General features: G+C 42.7%; 1 protein-coding gene across 7 annotated transcripts in view; it reads right to left on the reverse strand.

Moving 5' to 3' along the window:
• The window catches only part of ctnnd2a (catenin (cadherin-associated protein), delta 2a), a 379,177-nt gene that overhangs the window by 37,639 nt on the left and 321,859 nt on the right, over window positions 1-19,679 (reverse strand). For all 7 annotated transcript variants that reach the window (XM_054751079.2, XM_070553234.1, XM_070553237.1 and 4 more), the window contains 2 exons: window positions 4,128-4,374; window positions 913-997 (listed from right to left, as the gene is read on the reverse strand). In XM_054751079.2, coding sequence (XP_054607054.2) covers window positions 913-997; window positions 4,128-4,374 — 332 coding nt within the window. The remainder of the gene's footprint in view (window positions 1-912; window positions 998-4,127; window positions 4,375-19,679) is intronic.

Genomic DNA, 19,679 nt, shown 5'->3' on the forward strand with positions numbered 1-19,679 from the left:
GGTGGGTGTGACTGGAGAGCTCAGCTGTCTCAACTCAGCTCATCAGCGGTCAGGGGATTTAAGGAGCAGCAGGACAACTCACCAGTGCCAGATGATACTCAGTCTTGGGTAGTTTCTAGCCCTCCTCCTGATCTTTCTGAAATATATCAGAATCTGTTTGTCTGCCCATTCCTGCCCTTCGGGCAGTTAACTTGCTCTGCCCTCCTGATCCCTCCAGGTTCCAGTCATATATTCATATTCGCTTTCTACAATATCAACGGAACCATCATCAATATTCCAGTCCCGCCGTTTGCCCCTGATCGCCTGCTCTCCGCCACTCACCGGCCCACCTGCAGCTCCTCTGTCTCCCTGCTCAGCCAGGCCTGGCATACCCTCCCCGAAGAACCCAGATCATCCAGGAAACCGTAAGCCCTTTGCATTGCTCATCATCCTCTCACGTTGTTCCAGACTCTGACCTCTCTTCCTCTCAGAACCCCCACGGATCCATTTCCTGTCCATCGGAAGCTACCTCTACCGTACCATACAACATAAACCATTTTTACTTACCTTCCGACTCCTGGTGGTGATTCTTCATGTCGTGGGTTAAGAAATTGCCTTCAAACATGACAAAAACTGCATTTGCACAGCGCCTCAGTCAGAAGACTCAAAACCGCTTTACGCTACAGTGAATCATTCATCCATTCACACACACATTCACACACTGGTGGTGACGAGCTTCTCTGTAGCCACCGACCACCACCAGCAGTCAAGGACGATGAAATGTCTTGCTCAAGGACATGACGGTGACAGCCTAAGAGGGGTGGAAACCTGCAACCCTCCGAGAAAAGAGGCTGGCACGTAACTCCTCTGCAAACGTCTCCAAAACAACACGTCAAATCTCCACAATCTGCAGTGCACGTGTGCTCCTCGTACCTTCTTGTAGAGGGAGCGCAGGTCTCGGTACTGCCACATACTGCTGAGGACTTGAGAAGCTGCCTTTACCACTTTTGCCGAGTGTCTGAGGAGAAACGGAGAACTTGTTAGGGTTATTTCTCCTGGAGTCTAATTATCGTGACGTTGCATTGCTACTCAACAACCTGTCCTCACCACCTGCACAAGAGCCAGTTTTAGGAAGGTTACTCCCCTTAAAAGGAAATGATTTTCTTTCAGCAAAAGACGTTTATTTACATGTGTTTAAATGACCCTGAATTCCTTCCTGACACGCTGGGAACCCTGATAGAAGTGACTTTGCGTCTTTGTGCTCTCACAGCTACAGGAAGAAGCTAAAAGAGAGTCTCATTTACAGGTTTCCAGAATAAAAATCTCTTTGAAAACACTTTTACACTCGGGTGGAAGCCGTTTGAAGGAAAAACGCTGTAATGGTCTCAATTTTCCGGAACTGCGCTGCTCTGGGCGGCTGCATGTTGGAGTAGCTCTGTTGACTACAGGTAAGTTTTGCCTTTTCTTGGGCATTTTTTCTTCTAGTTTCTCAAGAAAAACAGTATTTTTTGGACACTTTACTTTTCTGTTTCTGGTGCTGTGAGGCTTGGAGGATTTTTACTGCTATTTTTTAGCTGTTTTCACTTTTTGAGCATTTGTTATGATGCGTAACCATGGCAACAAGCTGGTTTACAATCGGGAGCAGCCGATTAACATTGGAAAGACTGAAATAATACCTCAGCTGAAGCCACAAATCCCAAATGAGCTAAAACGCCAGAAGCGTGGGTGCAGAGCGGGAGCAAAACAGAAACAGAGAAAGAGGAAATTCAAACCATCTCTTCCATCGATCATAATGGGCAATGTGAGATCACTGGCCAACAAGATGGAGGAACTCCAAGCCCTGTCAAGGACTCAGCCAGAGTTTTGGCAGTTTCAGAACCGCTGGAGGAGATAATGCAAAGAAGGATTCTCCAGAGAATCAAGAAAATGATGGACAACCCTGAGCATTCTCTTCACAAGACTGTCCAACAACGGAAGAGTGTCTTCAGTCAGAGGCTTCCTCAGTTTCGCTGCAACACTGACCGCTACTGGAGATCCTTCCTGTCAACAGCCATTGTAATATACAATAACTCTTAGATGACTTGATTATTATTATTATTATTATTCTGAGCTACTACAGCAATCAATTTCCCTCTGGGATTAATAAAGTATTTTTGAATTGAATTGAATTGAATAGTAAATCCTTACATCTTCTGAAACTCAGTGTAGCCCACTTCCGCTCTGTGGCATCTGGCACTAGCAGCATCAGCAGCACAAAAAGCATTACCAAATGGTTTTGATTCTTCCCAGATTAGAATGGCACACTGTTTTCACAGCAGCCACTTTGACAAGACACAGCGGGGAAAGCACAGGTGCTACGATGGCTGCTTCGGCTCTGCATAGACCTTGCCACTGGGCGTGCTTTTTCACTGCCACGGCTGACTGGGACACTTAATTATACTGAGTTATTAATGGTATTAATTCCACTAGCATTTTTCTTGCTACAGCAAATCAAAATGATTGCTTCTGACTGCAGCAATATGATGAAGTGAACGTGTTAGATGCATCCTGCTGCAGAAACGATGTTGGGGTATTTTCGACATGAATTGGCGGTCCGACTCATGACCCCTTTGGTGTCCTATTCCTTTCAGAAGGGTTTTCAGGTGTTTTTCCTCAGCTGGTAAACATATTAGATGATATTTAACTTGACTATTGTTTTCCAACAAAAAATTGCAATAGTGGAAAATAATTACCGCTGCTGCTAATAAACACTTATCCACTGCGAAGATGTTGGCGCCATTAGCCGATAACCACAGTCACCAGGAAATTTGCATTTATGGACGGCTGTGCCAGCGCCTCATTGCTCTGTGTAATGGTGCCCTGAAGCACCTTTCCCTAAATAGATAGACTCTTTCTGCCTAATAATAAATCCACGATTGACCTCCGCCTGATGACACGCGGATGTCATGGCAACGCATGGCCTGCTGGTTGCCATAGCAGCTGGGTAGAACACTCATTCTCCTTATGAGGGAAGTTTCAGTCTGACCTCAGCTCATAACAGCCAAGTTAGAAAACATTACAGAAGTTATCTTTGGTTGGCTGGGGATTGGGAAAGAACACCCATACATTAATGTAAATGCACCGCATTAAGGTTTCTGCCTTCTCCAGACATGTGTTAAAAAGATAATGTAGGTATTTAATCAGAATGTAAAAAAAAACCTATTATTTTAACTTGTTTCTCTTTTTCTTGTGTTTCTTGCTGTAAATGATGAAAATGATCTTTTCTATGGCGTCTCTCATGATAAAGATCACGAGGCGCTTCACAAGAACAAAAAAAATTAAAATACAAATTAAATCTGATGGTTAAATGGTTGGGGGCTGCACAGTGCAGTGGTTAGAGCTGTTGTCTTGCAGCAAGAAGGTCCTGGATTCACTTCCCAGCCTGGGATCTTTCTGCATGGAGTTTGCATGTTCTCCCTGTGCATGCGTGGGTTCTCTCCGGGTACTCCGGCTTCCTCCCACAGTCCAAAAACATGACTGTTAGGTTAATTGGTCTGTCTAAATTGTTCTTAGGTGTGTGTGTGTGTGTGCATGATTGTTTGTCCTGTGTGTCTCTGTGTTGCCCTGCGATGAACTGGCCCTCTGTCCAGGTTGTACCCCGCCTGATGCCTGGAGATAGGCACCAGCTTCCCCCCGCGACCCTACATGGACAAGCTGGTTCAGAAAATGGATGGATGGTTAAATGGTTAAATTTAGAAGAAAAAAAAAGAAAAATAAAGAATTGTGATTAAAAATGCAAGGAAATTTAGTTATTTACTTATATTTTTGGAGGATAAAAACCTCTTGAGATGAAACATCTCATTTTTGGGAGAAATGGAGAGAAATGGAAAGAGAAAATGAGTAGGAAAGAGGAGAGGAAAAGCTCTCTCAAAAAGATATACGCTATAGAAAACATGAAACTGATGTCTCAATTTTGCTTTGACAGTTAATATTTTTTACATTACAAGTCCTTAAGAGAAATGTGAGGCACTCAATGCATAAGAAAATTCATATTTGATGTGATGATGCAGAACTTTCAGTGTTTAAATGTAAAAAATAGTCAAGTTTTCATTTGAAACCCTCCAAGTCTTTTTATTTTTTTACATAAATGAACCCAGGTCTTAACTTACTTGTCTCCTTTGCTGCGGGCGATGCCAATGAGTTTTTCAATGCCACCGGCGTCGCGTAAAGCTTTTGCGTTCTCCATGTTCTTGGTGATTACTTCATGCAAAGCACAGCAGATGGCAGTTACGGTATCGTCGGACATGGCCTTGCTGGGTGTGCCCGTGGTCCCAGAGGTCCCAATGCTGGTGGCGTTATTGTTGCTGCTGCTACTGCCTGGTAGCCGATGGATCAAGTCTCTCATGGCGTATTTACCTGAAGTTTGGAGTGGAATAAACAAAATCGATAAGAAATGTTGATACTTTCTGAAAGCTTGAATAAACACAAACATGTTTGTTACAACCAGGTGTCTAGGGGGCCTGGGGTAACATGGAGGACGCGTGACACAAAAGAAAATTAACAAAAGTTTTATTTACTTTTCTCTTAATTCAGAAAAGATGACTATTATTATTGTTAACCACCATGGATCTAAATCCCCTTTTACCAAAACAGGTTCAAACAGTAACATAACTCTAAAGGGCACAATATCGAAGTTCTAAGTGGGAGACAACAGACCAGAGGAAAGGCAGCTCTGCACTATTGTTCCCATTGGTGAGGAGCTCCAGCAGGTCCTTTAAACAATTTGCGGCTGATGAAAACCCAGCTCAGCTGGTGCAGGGAGGAGCAAGGGTGAGCCAACAGGCCATAGTCTGCAGGCAGGCTCCTCAGATGCAACATAAAAATGCACAGAAAAATGAAATCACAACACAAAAAGGCTCCAGCTGTAACACTTCCCCCCATAAAGCCTAAGGTCTACACCTTTGGGTACAAAAACAAACAAACACTGATACATCTCATTCTCCAGGTTGGGCTAAACCAAAATCTTTTCTGTGCCTTTGCTGCTTGTCATCTTACTTAATAAGACCAAACATGTCAGTAAAGGTTAAAAAAAGGTGAAATTAATCTGTATAAACTCCAAATCTCCTAATGCACAAATGCAGAGAAACCATTTCTTTTAATGTGACGTCTGTGAGACAAACAAAAACATCACTCTCAAAGAGTTGATGATATGGATCGAATTGACACAGAGTGGAAGCAGTTAAGACTTTAAGAGCAAGTCACCCCCTACCAGAGTCTAACTCCACTCCCACTTCATGTTTGAAAAATGCAACAAATGCTGTTGCCTGGCAGACCGAGAGGGCGGAGCTGCTAACAAATACACACACACACAGGCTCACGACAACGTTGTGACATCATAATGTACCAGTTTACATCATAGCATACCTCTTAGCCAATAGCGGTGGCAGATTTAAATTAGAATACAGCGCAGAGTTTTTACCTGACAACGGTACAACACTGCCAGTTTTAGGCAGAATATTTAAATTTTAACTAAGATGCACTGAAGTGCCAAATTATTGACGACACGTGTCTGCAGCACGATTAGACACTCGTTTATTTAGTTTATCAGCAAAAAAAAGTTTATTTGGGGGTGACTTGCTCTTTAAATTTTAACTAAGATGCACTGAAGTGCCAAATTATTGATGACACGTGTCTGCAGCACGATTAGACACTCGTTTATTTAGTTTATCAGCAAAAAAAAGTTTATTTGGGGGTGACTTGCTCTTGAAAGTGAAAGTGAAATCAGACTCATGCACCGAAGCATCGCTATATATCGCATATTATTGCCAGATGTTCTTAATCATTAATTCACCAACAGAAAAAAAATCAGTTCACACTTAATGGCTTTTAAATTTGATTGAAAACAGACTTCATAACGTATTGTAGTTACTTGTCCCAGCATTGTTGGATCACTACTGCTCCTCAGCAGTGGTGCACCACAAGGCAGCGTAATGAGTAAGTTTTTCTTCTCCCTATGGCTGCGGACTCGGACACGGCCCCAATAATTTTATTAACTCTTTTTAGGGCCAGCATCTATATTTTGACACTTCCACTCACACAACAAATTATACCAGTGCGCCTTTTCACGGACTCTTAGAATTACGAGATTTCACTGAACTAATCATCAGAGATCAAGCTAATCACAGTTTGCACCATGGCGCCGTTTGGCCAATAGGCGCTGGTCTGTGATGTGCCAAATACTGGCGTGTCTGCAGAATCTGTAGCTGGGTTTCTTCTTGTGTTCAGAGTCAGATCTTTACAAACTAACAATGCTAGGTTTATGAAACTGTCACACCACTAGGTTGACTAGCTGTGCTAAAAAAGGACTTATGTGTTGTAAATGTTAAACTTATGGAAGTTGGTGAAATCTTATGGTCTTTTTAAATTTGGCCCAGCCCAGTCCAGTCTTGGTATCATCGGCTTGCCCTTGTGTTTTCAGATGTCTCCAAACACGAAGGCGGGGCAAAAGACGTCTGGAGAAGTCCTCCTTAACTTATTTAACGAAGGCAGCCATGAGCAGGGTTGCTTCTGGAGACTCTGAAATGAAGCACACTGACTCCTGCTGCCTGTGTGCTCCTTACAGCAGTGGGTCCTCGCACTGCTGCAGCTGGAGCGGTAGGTCCGAGCAGCCGTCTAAGAAGAGGTCTACGCCACTGCATCCAGACCCATAATAAATCGTGCAAGCGGGAAGCCCTGTTGGCTGATTCTACCCGCCAATCAGAGACTCCCTCTATAGGTAGGTGTGAACTTCAGCCGGCCAATCAGTCATGAGTGGGTGTGTTGGGTCAGCTCCACATGAAGCTGACCACCGGAGAGAAGGTCCAAAAAGACTGTCGGTAAGCACGGAAAACGCACAGATTACCCAAATGTGGACACAACGAACCCACCAGATCTTTTGCTACTTATATGGTTTGTCTGGATTTTTTGGCTAAATGACCTGCTTTTTGCTATCCTGAGGACCCTAAAGAAAACCCATTCCTCTTCAGACTTCCTGTTGAACGCCTTCGGCTGCACCACAGGGACAATCCTGACTGACTGTTATGGGAACTTGCAGACTAATTCCTGCATGTGGAATTCAGAGCATGCATGCAAATGCACCTACCCACACAAGAACTCCATCCGTGGCAAGCACAGTAATTGGCCAAGTGTTATCAGAGGTTGGCAGGCTCATCAGAGGTTAAGCTGCTATTGTCTCATGGCTTTAAATACAAAGTTAAAATGAATCCTAAGAGCAAGATTCGTTATGTGACCGACTTGAATCAAATGACTAATTTCCTCTCTGATTTACCAGCTGCAGACTGGGACATTTACTTGTTTTATTTAAACATCTGGCTAATTTCCAAGAGAGTGGATTATTTACTGATTGGGTGTGTGCATGGTTTACCGACTTGTTCATTTACTGACAGGCTGACTGATCTTTTTCCCTGAGAATGACAAAGTGAGCAACTAATTTATCAACTGACTGACTACAGGTAAAGCAGCAAACACAGATGCACAGAGAAGGCTTGAGAAATTATTAGAGCTGTAAATATTTTCTGCGTAACGACAGAATGTGCGTAGAAGTTGCCATCAGCACATTGATAAATATGCCAGCACAAGGCTGCGGGTGCACTGCCATATCCGTGCCCACTCAAGCCACAGGGGGAGGTTCATAAAGGAGTGAAAGATAAGAAAGGAAGATTCAGCACAGTAGTAGACACCCATGAGAAAGGAGAGAAAATGAAGGGAAACCCTGAAAAGGAAGAAGAGCAACTGCTGAGGTGTTTGCTATGTGAAAACCCACCAAAGCTCCAGAACAGGGACAACTCCAGAGTTTCTGATCGTTTCATTATGTTTTGAAGGTTTATTATCATCCTCAATTTAAAGATCCAAAAACATCCCTGTTACATCCACCAGTTATGCCCGGAGGCCTGGAAGGCCCCGCCGTGTGATTACAGCTCTGGTTCCGGGAGACGTTTGTTCAGGACCATGGACAGCGCCATACTAGAGCCCTGATGGACCACGGCTGTGCGTCGTTACCCTAATCAGGACGCCAACAAAAGCGGATGTGGAGGCTGAACTGGGAGACGGAGAAGGGGCGAACTGAGTCAATGGTAAACTGAGAGGAGACGAGAACTGAGGAAGGAGAGTACCTGAGAGCGAGGCACTGAGAGACTGTTCTGGTAGACGGATCGGATTAACTGGAGAAGGGCGGAGAATCTGCACTGAGACGCTGGAGTAACAAGTTGACCTGAACCCTGACGGGACTCCGACGCTGATCCCTGAGCTGAATGGGAAGCCTTCTGTTACCCGTGTGTGGCAATGCCACCCCCAGAGAAAAGCTTCAGGATGAGGTGTATTTGTTTTCCTGGGTTCTAATGGGATGTGTTAGGGATTATGGTTTTATTTATGTGCGATACCACTGACTGGATTTAAGCCCCGGTTGTGTGCTGGTGGACTGAGCTACATAACTCCCAATGTTGTATCTCTAACTCATTTGATATATATTTTAAAACCATGTGGTGTTCTGACCGTGGTTGGTTTTGAGGAAAGTTCTGTCTCTCTCGAGGATTTTAAAGGACACGCTGTGTTTTGAGGCAGTGCTTCCTCCTCCCCTTTGGTTCAGCCGTTTTAGTTGTCTAAAGCCCTGCCTGTTAATTTCTGTTCAATAAAAGACTGTTTATTGTTTATTGATTGTTTGACCCCTCCCCTGAGAGTCAGGGAGATTTTTGGTTGTTCGGTCACCATGTGCGTATGCAGGAGACCTGCTGGAAGAGCTTTAAAAATAAAGCAGGAAATAAAAACAGTTTAAATTACCTTAACTGACTCACTTTGTGTTATGTTTTAACCCCATACCCTCCTGGACTTGAGGGGGTTGTAACAATCCCCTAAAGCACTGCCCAAGATCTCACAGCGATCTGGAACTTTTCTTTTTTCGTAAGTTACGTACGATTCTTTAGAAATCTGTAAAAATGACAGATTTAACTGTGGTATAATGTAGGCTAAAGGACAATTGTTTTTTGCTAAGACGGCCCCCCGTCCAGTATAGGCTCATGCAAATTGAATTGCGCGCCGCTCAGTATTAGCCAATAGCGTTGGACATTCGCTTACGTACAGACGTCAGTCACAGAGTGCATGCTCGCACCTAGACTGATGCAGAGTTTACGACATTTGTTACGGACCAGGAAGTTTTAAATTAAATGCGTATAAATGAATAAATAACATAATGTGAGAATAATAGTGGTAAGAGAATGTGTTTTAGCCCTGTTGGATGGTTAGTGGTGCTCAAACAACAGGCGCTGTTTCCAGCCGTTATTACAGAAGTAGGGAGAGGGGCTTAAGATGTAAGAATTTTTTTTTTGCCTCTATGGTGCCCTTGGAGAAATAAAAATCAGTGTTTCTGCTTTATGTTTATGTTTATTTATTTGGCAGACGCTCTTATCTAAAGCGACTTACAGTTTATAACCTATAGGGCATGTTGTGATCTGTGGTGGAAACCGGAGTACCCGGGGGAAACCCACGCATGCATGGGGAGAACACGCAACTCCACGCAGAAAGGCTGCAGCCGAGTTTTGAACCTGCAACCTTAGTGCTGCGAGGCAACCGTGCTAACAACTACGCCACCATGCAGCTTAAGTTTGTTGCTTATGATGGTTTTTGATTTACAGTAGTTAGAATATTTATCACTTGCCGGTAACAGGTTAGCAAGATGTTCATTAGCATTAGCATCATTAATTTGTGACCTAATGGGTAGCTGTAGCTCAGGAGATTGAATGGGTTGTCCAGTAATTGGAAAGCTGCAGGTTCAAACTAGTCTCCGGACAGAATATTCTGCTCTTGTGTCCTTGAGCAAGACACTTAACCCACCTTACCTGCTGGTGGTGGTCGGAAAGACTGATGGCGCCTGTGCTCGGCAGCCTCGCCTCTGTCAGTGAGCCTCAGGGCAGCTGTGTGTAACGTCCAGAAAGGGTCGTTTTTCACCTACATATTGACCCACACAATGTCCGGTCACCTAAAGACATAATTCCACTATCTGAGCGGAGTTTCTATTCTGTCTTCTAAAGCCCAGAAGATTCTGCAATCCTTGTTGACATTTCAAGGGAACACGACGTCAGCCTGTGTTCCCAAACAAAGCTTTCTTTTGATAAGACTGCAGGATTGCACACTCTCATGAAAGATGAACTTTTACAACTCATAAGTTAAATAATCATTAAATAAACATATGGTTGAATGAACAAACGTTATATGAATAATAATAATAATAATGTTTGAATAATCTGTGCATAATTCAAAGAAGTTGAAATGAATTTTAATATTACAGTGAAACATTTTGATGTGATGATCAGTAATGTTTGGTTTAACAAGTGAATCATTATCTACACTCATACACAATGTTCATTAGATGTAAATTACAGTTAACGTCACTGCACATAGATATTTTCTTATCCACAAATCAGAGTATCTGGAAAAGGTGTGTGTGTTCTGAGGTTTGTTTGTTAACACCTCTTAACCTCTTTTGTCCTGATTGGCCATGTAATCATAATATGGGAATATTAAAACAGAATCACTTGCTGGGTGATTCAGTTAGTTTTTGAGCAGAACTCCGGACTGGCCACCGGAGGAAACTCTCTAACCACTGCATCTCTTGACATGCTGTCAAAACCTGTTGCACGCTACAGCTGACACAGCAAAACGGTTCCTTCAGCTATTCAGAAACAGCTGTTCTAGACGCAAACGATTTCATCTATCGGTTGTGACTCGGAGACATCCTAGGTTTGACTTGGTCGCATCGAGGTTTTCCTACGAGCCACGTGCATTTGGGGTCACCGACTCCTTGACATCTCGGATCCAAACGGGGTCTCCAGGAACGGGTACGTAGGCATGACATGAATTGCGCCTGATGCCGTTTTGATAAATGAACTCTTTAGCTCATAACAACCACAAATTCTTTTCACACCCAGAACATAGTTTCGTCTAGACACAAAGGTTCTGATAACATCACATTCACACATCATCATACATCACATTCCATCCACTTGCTGCTAACCACTTAAACATTCTCTCTCTCCTGATAATAACTTTTTGGTTTCCTTGACTTTTGATGTGCTACTACTAGTTTATCCGTTTAATTATAGATCCACTAGAATAAATACAATAAAGTTTATCTTTCACCAAATATAATATTTACTAAGACATCACAATATAACTGTAGACACATTACTTGTCCGTGTGGGTGTGTGTGTGTGTGTGTGTGTGTGTGTGTGTGTGTGTGTGTGTGTGTGTGTGTGTGTGTGTGTGTGTCTGCTCTGTCTTCTCGATCCCCAGTGAGTCGTGGAGGATGGCTGTTTATACTGAGCCAGGATTCTCTGGAGGTTTCTTCCTGTTAAAAGGGAGTTTTCCTCTCCACTGTCTCTATATGCTTGCTTGGTATGAGGATTGCTGTATAGTCACTGACACTAGTCAGTGACTTGATGCAATTTGCTGGGTTCCTTATATAGGAAACATTATTTCTGATTGGCTTAATGAACTGACCTGAATTGGAATGTTTATTATGTGAAGTGCCTTGAGACGACTCTTGTCGTGATTTGGCGCTATATAAATAAACTTGAATCGAATTGAACTTATATGCATCCATCACATTTGTCTCATTTATAACTTGTCTTGTATTTTATTTGTTTAGAAAATATATTTCTTACTTTGTGTAAACTTGACTCTCTCTGAATTAATGTGAAGTGTGTTATGATCACTGAAAAAAGCAAAGAATCCTAATTCTTCTGAATAAACATTCAAAGACCAATCAGGCTGATACCCTGTATCTCTATAGAATATCACATCTTATTGGTCATAAGTAAAGGTAATATATTAAGCTTAAAAGCAACAATATTTACCCCTCATTACATGTGGCTATAGTGTAAAGTGCTTTGGAGTCCTCTGACTCTGAAAGGTGCTGTACAAGTGCGGGTCATTTATCATTTATCAATTACCTGATAAATATGGAAGCCATACCCGGAACTAGCACTCAGTCATCATTTCTCATGAATCAGATCACGGGTACCAATCAATCCACTCCTCGTGTCAACCCGAAGCCAACCACTAACCGAATAAGTGTCTTTACTTCCTTCCTGGAGGCCGTTAATGACTCATTCCCATTCAAGCAGGTTCAGATGCCCCCTACTGTCAGTTCTTACCTAGCGCTTGCTCCTCCACATCTGGGTCAAAACACACGCCATGGCCGAACCGCCGGTCAGCTCAGTTCCGTGCCGGTTCAGCCAGACACATTTCTCATGAACCCACTGGACTGACTTTTATAAAACTTTCTGATTCTGATCCTGCAAACTTTTGGGAGTCATTCAGAATTCATCATGTCCGCTGGCCACTATCGCCAACTGGCTGCAGAAAGTAAACAACAAATATTGAGCTTTAAATGGTAGAAGCCGAAATCAATAACAACACATCCTCCAACTGAGATAGAAGACATTAGAGACAAAGTTTTTTTTTCAGAACTTGATCAAAGCTCCATTATTTCCTAACTCTGAGGAACTCTGGCATGAAAGGTTGCAACTTTTCATCAAATCTTGCTTAGATTTTAAATGTTTACAGTTTGTTTTGGTCCAGTCTCACTTTAATTAGGCCCGCTCTCATATTATCAATGTTTGTTTTTGTCATATGGATAAAACATTAAATTGCATATGGCAGTAGAAGTGGAAGGCAAAGCAGCGCTCACTTTACTCATCTGAAATTCTGACACTTTCCTGGATGCTAAGACAGTAAAAGCCTGCAAGATGCTTGCTGGTGAATTATAGATCAATATAAACGAGAGGGAGTCGATGCACTTTCCTAAATGAGTACAAAACTCAGCTAATTCATAGCTTGATCTTTTGATGTTTGAATGCCCGGCTGAGAACATAATCCGGGGAAATGTTGGCAGAACTAAATGTTGGGCCTGTTTCCAGGGGTTCTAGGTGTTCCACTGACGACTGGCTTATCAGGAACAGTCAAGAGCAAGTTGCACCAATCATCATCACGTTGAAAATCATGCAAACAATATAAAGCCGGTTCTGGCCTCCCTGCACTGGCTTCCGGTTTGCTATCGCTCACAATTCAAAATCCTCGTCTTTGTTTATCATTTCTTTCAGGGTGGTGGTCCCCCCTATCTGGCCACTCTCCTGAACAGACACTCCCCATCACGCGCTCTGCGCTCCTCTGACCAAGGCCTGCTCGCTGTCCCTCGTTCTAGGTGTCGTACCCGTGGGGACCGGGCTTTCTCAGTCCTAGCACCGTTACTCTGGAACCAGTTGCCACCCTCAGTTAGGCTGTCCCCATCTCTGCCAGTCTTTAAGAGTCACCTAAAAACACACCTCCTCCGCTTGGCGTATCCAGAACATGTTTGATTTTGGCCCTCTTTTATGTTGAATTTATTTCACAGTTTACATTGGTTCACTCTATCCATCCACTCAATCCAAATGTGTTTCACACATTTGTCCTGTACCAGAATGTTTCATCTATTTTGTAATTTGTATTTTGTAATTTGTATTTTGTAATTTGAATTGCTTTTATTGTTGATTTATTCAATATATTTACCTACAACTGAACCATGTTCAGCGCTTTGGGCTTCCTGACAGGGTTGCGGAAGGCGCTTTATAAATAAAGCTTTGATTGATTGATTGAAAGCCTTGTAACGTTTGTTCTGACTTTTTTTGATGCGTCACAAATGCAACATCTCCTGTTTTCTTCCATCTACTTTTTTGTCGTGTGAACTACAAGTGGAACACGTCCTCGAGGACAGAAGCACGCCGTGCGCCGATCGCAGCACAGCCTAATAAACCTGTATTACACAACTCTTCCAATATAGCAATCTTCACCTGCGGGGCAGAGGCAGTAATGTATTCCTGCGCTGCATTCCCACATGTGCCACAAACTCCTGGTGCTTCATCATGTCCGTAATGGCTGATTTGATTTAAAGGGATCCAATTACCCCTCAACAATGCAGTGATTGGATTGTTTACTGGCGGAGAAGGGGGAGTGTTATTGAAGTAAAATTGGAGGTAATCGTCTCAGGGAGATGTGGTGAAAGATGAAACGGCTTAATTGTTTGTGGCGTCTGATTGTCTTGATGCTTAATGGTATCAGAGGCTTCTTGGTAAACTTCTGAAAGGTTTAGTTATTATTACGGAGAATTTTCAGGGTTGAATAAAATCTCTGCTAACGCGTAAGACAAATGTAAAATCTCTTTACCAAAGGCTAAATATAAGCGTTATTACACCAAGTATGGGTGTTATGTTTGTAATTAATTATGATCTCAATAAAAATTAAATAACTAACAAGGGTCATTCAAAAAGTAATTTTAATCTCTGCAGAATGAGCTTTCATTTGTGAAGTTTGTCACTGTGATGTGTCTATGTGAGCTTAATATTTCTGTCTGATGTGGACGGTTTGGTCTGCAGTTCATCTTATTACTGACAGGTGGTGCTGGAATCAAACCAACAGGACCCTTCATTTATTCAAACACCAAGGTAAGAAGAATGACGCCTTCAGATATCAGTCAGTTGCTGTGATCTCAAACTAAATGCAACCGTTCGTTCAGATTAAATCAACACATACACCTCTGAGACACTGCATTATTAATCCTGTCATTCAAGAGTTTCTATTATTATGTCTTTTGTGTTTACTGTAAACAGGGAAAACCTATAAAGGCGTAGATGTTTCCATCAAGTCAGTTTGCATAAATATTGCTTATGAAGACAGCTCTCCACCAGGTCAATCCCTCTAATTTACCACCAAATAAATAGGATTGGGGTGGGTGGGGGGACATACAGATGTGAAATGCAGTACATTTAAAAAGGTCAGTGATCACTGGTAAATCAGAAAATGCTGCACCACTGATTTATAGTTAGAAAATGTTCTGCTCTCCTTGTGTTTGGCGCTTTTCACACTTATAGCCCCCGCTCTGTCGTTGATGTGTGTAGATGATGGGTTTAAGGTTTTAACTGGAGGCGAACAGAGGCAGGTATTTTTTCTTTTGTCTATAATGGAATAGTGGCATCATTATAGAAAATAAGTTTTCTTTCTGAGAAGATGAAGTAAATATAATACTTAATGTACAGTGATCCCTCGTTTATCGCGGTAGACCTGGCCACGATAGGTGAAAATCCGTGAAGTAGGGACTCCCAGCATGCCCCTCGCGGGGATTCCCTCCACGTCGCACCTACGTCACAAACCGCGGCTATAAACGGAAGTCGCCTTTCCAGCTCACCACTCAGTCATCGTTTATTCAGATTCATGATCAGAGTTGCCAACCTACCGATCAATCCAACGAACTATCAGCTCATAGTAAGTTATCTTACTTACTTACTTCTGGAAAGCCCGGCATTTCCGTGTCACTTCGTTGACGCTCAAAGGCTCGGGGGTTTCCTAGATTAATTGTGAGCTGGCGTTTCACCGACGCTATCACTTCCGCGTCTGTGAAACCACGCTCCCTACAAGCTCAACTCCCGAATCCAGCCGACCAGTCTGACATACAGTACTATATTGAATTATCGTATGATCACATTCTCTTTTTGTGGGTAAAACTCAAGAAAAATTTTTTTTTACTTGTTTTGTTTTATAGTTTTATTACAAAAAGTGCATTTTATGATGAAATTGATGAAAAAACCCAGGAATTTCTTGATATTTCGCATAGAAAAATACCGCGAATCGGCGAATTTCCCTTGAATAAGGCTCCAAAAAAAATCCGTGAAGTGGTGAATCCGCGATAAACGAACCGCGAAGTAGCGAGGGATCACTGTATCTATTATCTTGTCTGATGGCACCATCTAGTGGCTGACAAGCATATCACACAAATTATCTCTCGTTCAGTTTTTTTTTAAGATGGCGACTTCACATTTCTTGTTCATTAACGGGCTTCTGTAGCCGATAAACATAGCTAAAACATGTGGTTTCACAAGTGTTATTTTCATGTCACGCTGCGTTTCCATATATTTATATTTAAAGACTTTCTTTTCCGTGAGAAATTCATCAACTCTGCATCAGCCGAGGTATTCCTTAAGGAGACAATGTGTAGTTTTTACCATTAATTTCTGAAAATATCCATCAAAATGAATGAAATGATGCCCAGTTGTTGAAAAATATTGGCAGCTTTGTAACATACAACCATAACAATCAGGTCTAAAATACACGGGAGCTGGTCTAAGTCTCTGGCCGACGCCATGTTAGATGCCATGTTTCCTTCTACAGGAGCCCAAGAGGACAAAATACATTTACTGATTTGTAACAAACAGTTACAAAACTTCCGTCATTCTTAAACGTTGTTGTTTTACACATTTACGTCTTCACTAGTTACCAGTGATGAAAGGGAGTTTGATGTGCTTGTTATTTTGCTAAAGTATGCACTCCTCAGGGCTTTTTGACCCTAATGGGCATCCGTTGGTAAGGTCTTACTCCAACACAAAAATACTGCTTGCTTGCAACAATTTAGGTGTCTACTGCCCCCTATCGCCAGGAAAAATACACACTGTGACTTTAAATTTGAAGCATGTAAGCGGTAGTCTACGCAATTGTTTAGTTCTGGTCGGTGCTCAGTTTCCTATTGCACGGAGCTCTGTGGGGCATGGGGCGTGCTTAGCAACAACAACAAAAAAAAAGATGTATTGCTTACGTTATATCACAGCACATGATAAGATAATCACTTTTGGGTATTTTTGAAAAATCATACATCATTTCTGAAAGAGGAAAACTCCAGAAAGATACTTTATGTAATCCAAAGTGGTTAGAATGAAGGCAACTGGACTTCTTTTTCTTGAAAATGTTTGTCTTCTCATTCATGGAGCTTTGTCAATTCTGCCTAGAATATGGGAAAGTCAAGCTTATAAACCGTAGCTGTCTATTGTCGCGTAACAAACTGAAAATATATGAATACTCCTCTTCCCAACCCTATGAGGAGTCATTGAAGTCGTTAGCCCCTATTGTATTGTATTGGTTAGATGCAAGAGGGTGTGGCCTACTGAAACTTTTTTGGAATTAGGTTTAGAGATGCATTTTTGGTGTTGGAAAGGTGAAACCAGAGGCCTCCTCCTCTGTTAATGTACGTCTTTCCCGTTTGGATTACATGACCTGTATGACAGAGAACCTTCGCCAGTATTTTTGTACCATTTTTAAATGGGGGCAGCAGTAGCTCATGAGGTAGAGCGGCTCTTCCAGTAACCAGAAGGTTGCATGTTTGATGCTGGCCCCGGCAAAGAATTCTGCTGTTGTGTCCTTGGGCAAGACACTTAACCTTCCTTGCCTGCTGGTGGTGGTCAGAAGGACCGGTGGCGCCAGTGCTCGGCAGCCTCGCCTCTGTCAGTGCGCCCCAGGGCAGCTGTGGCTACATTGTAGCTCATCACCATCAGTGTGTGAATGTGTGTGTGAATGGGTGAATGATACGTTGTAGTGTAAAGCGTTTTGGAGTCCTCTGACCCTGAAAGGTGCTAGTGCGGCTCATTTATCATTTATAAGAAACTCAGTTTTAATCAGCTTTGGTTATAAGTTTAACTGGAAAGTTTTCTTTTTCAAAGATAAACACAAGAACTCAAGTAGGAACACATCTTTTTAAAAACGCAGAACAAAGCCGACAATGTCCCTGCGCCTTTAGTGTACCTCAACAAGGAATCAAAACATGGAGGAAAAGCTGTGAGAAGAATTATAAAATCGCACAACAGTGCTTTATTCCTCTTCCTTTATTTATTTGTTATTATTCTCCTTTTCTATTTCTCCCTGCCTGCCGCGCTCCCTGTTAGGCGCAGAGAACGAGGAATGCCAGCAAGAACAAAGTGTGCTGATAAAACGCATGCCAGACCCTCGCAAACAAGATATTCATCCCAAAGGCGACAGCGAAAAATTTCATAAAGTACTGCTGCAGAAGGGACAGAGAAGTGTGTGTCAACACTGTGTGAGTCAGTGGACACGGCGACGGCGTCTTTCAGGCTGCTCGCCTTGCAAAGTTGTTTATAACTAGAGTTGTAGGTCTCATGACAGCAGGGATGACAGAATATGTAGAATCTGGCACGTGAGGACAAAACAAAATGGACATTCTTTAAAGTCCAACGACTGACGGGCTGTTTAATATGTTGGCTTCAGCCCTATTTTGTGGAACAATTCATAGAAATAAATGTTTTCACAATTAGACTTAAAGTAGACCTATTTAAAACATTTGCAGTGGTCTCTAGTATTAATGAATGTCTTGTGAAGGGAAAAATAGCTCTGGCACTCTTGTTTCAGGAAGTAGAAGTTAGCCAGAGGAGAGGTGAGCAGAAAACAGCAGGATTTGGAGTCTCACTTGTTATAAATTCATGATATTTGGACACCTCGACTCTGATTGGCTAACAACAAGTCTTGTGTTTCAGTTTGCTTTGGAACGTTTATCTTTTATCTCCACAAATACAGCAAGCCTGAAGGAGTAAAGCCTGGTTCATGCTTCTCCGTCAGCTCCGCAAGGGACAGACACGCACGGATTGACGGGAGCGTTTTACTCTCGTACTTCTCCGTCTCCTGGAGAGTGTTGCAAAGCAATTCCCCGGCAGGACCACAGAGGGCGTAGCGCTGTTCTGTGGTATCCTGTCATGTATCGGTCCAAGATCGTGTGTTTATATTGTGTTTTTTGTGTATATAAGAGACTTTTAACACGGACATATTTGTCTCTCATTCTCCCACCTCTTCATGCGCTCCCCACCTCTAAACCCACGTTTCCTGTCATTTCCGTCCACAAATAAAACGCTTGCTGCGCATCTTTTCACTCCTCCAGACACGGGAGGATTAAACGTTCATATTTTTAGAGTTTTTTCACGAGGTATTCTTCAAGCTTCTCCGTGTCTGCCGCTAGTTATCCTCGGCTCTCTTTGCAATGGTGGTGCTGTAAACAACAGCGGCGTCCTGACCAATCACAAGCTTGCGTAATCCGTCCCGTTCGACGGATGTTTAAAAAAGTGGGCTCGACTCCGTACGTACTTGCGGGCCTGCCGGAGCCCTACGCAAGGACGGATAATGGCGTTGCGTGTCTCCGCACTGACGCAGAAGCATAAATCAGGCTTTATGCAGTGTTGGAGTTGCTAATGCTAATGGTTAGCTTCTACCAGCTGAGACGTACTCTGCTCTCTCCTAGATGCTAAATGAACAACTGTCTCCTCTGTCTCAAGCCAACATGAGTCCAAACATGCTAATGTCATAGATCTGACCGCTTTTCTGCATTTCCTCATCTGTTTTCTTTCTGTGGTTAATGGTGGAAACAGGGGTAAAAGGCTATTTTCACATTCAGCCTGCATGTGAAACTCAGAGTGAGCGATCATATTTCAAACAGAACAAGTACGTTTCTTCCTACAGGTTTCCTTTGCAGCTGCTGGGCTCTAACACACGCTCTGACACACACTTAATCAGGCAATTAGTGGCATCCCTTCGCTGCACATTTCTGGTTTCCACAGTAACACTCCCCAGCAATGATGTCATCAATACGAGACGCAAAGAAGGAGCGACTGCAGCCGAGAGAAGGTGGAGTTATGAGCTCACGTCTGAAACAGTGAGACGAGACAGAGGAACATGTGGGAGTGTGTCAAACTAACAAAACAAGGACAAAGGGGAACAATTTGGAAAAATAACTTACTGAGATGCTGATGGGTGAAAGAATGAGGACAATAAATCCATAGAAGGGAAATGACTAAATAAACAGTAATAGG

This window comes from Nothobranchius furzeri, chromosome 7 (assembly GCF_043380555.1).
Source record: "Nothobranchius furzeri strain GRZ-AD chromosome 7, NfurGRZ-RIMD1, whole genome shotgun sequence".
NCBI lineage: Eukaryota > Metazoa > Chordata > Actinopteri > Cyprinodontiformes > Nothobranchiidae > Nothobranchius > Nothobranchius furzeri.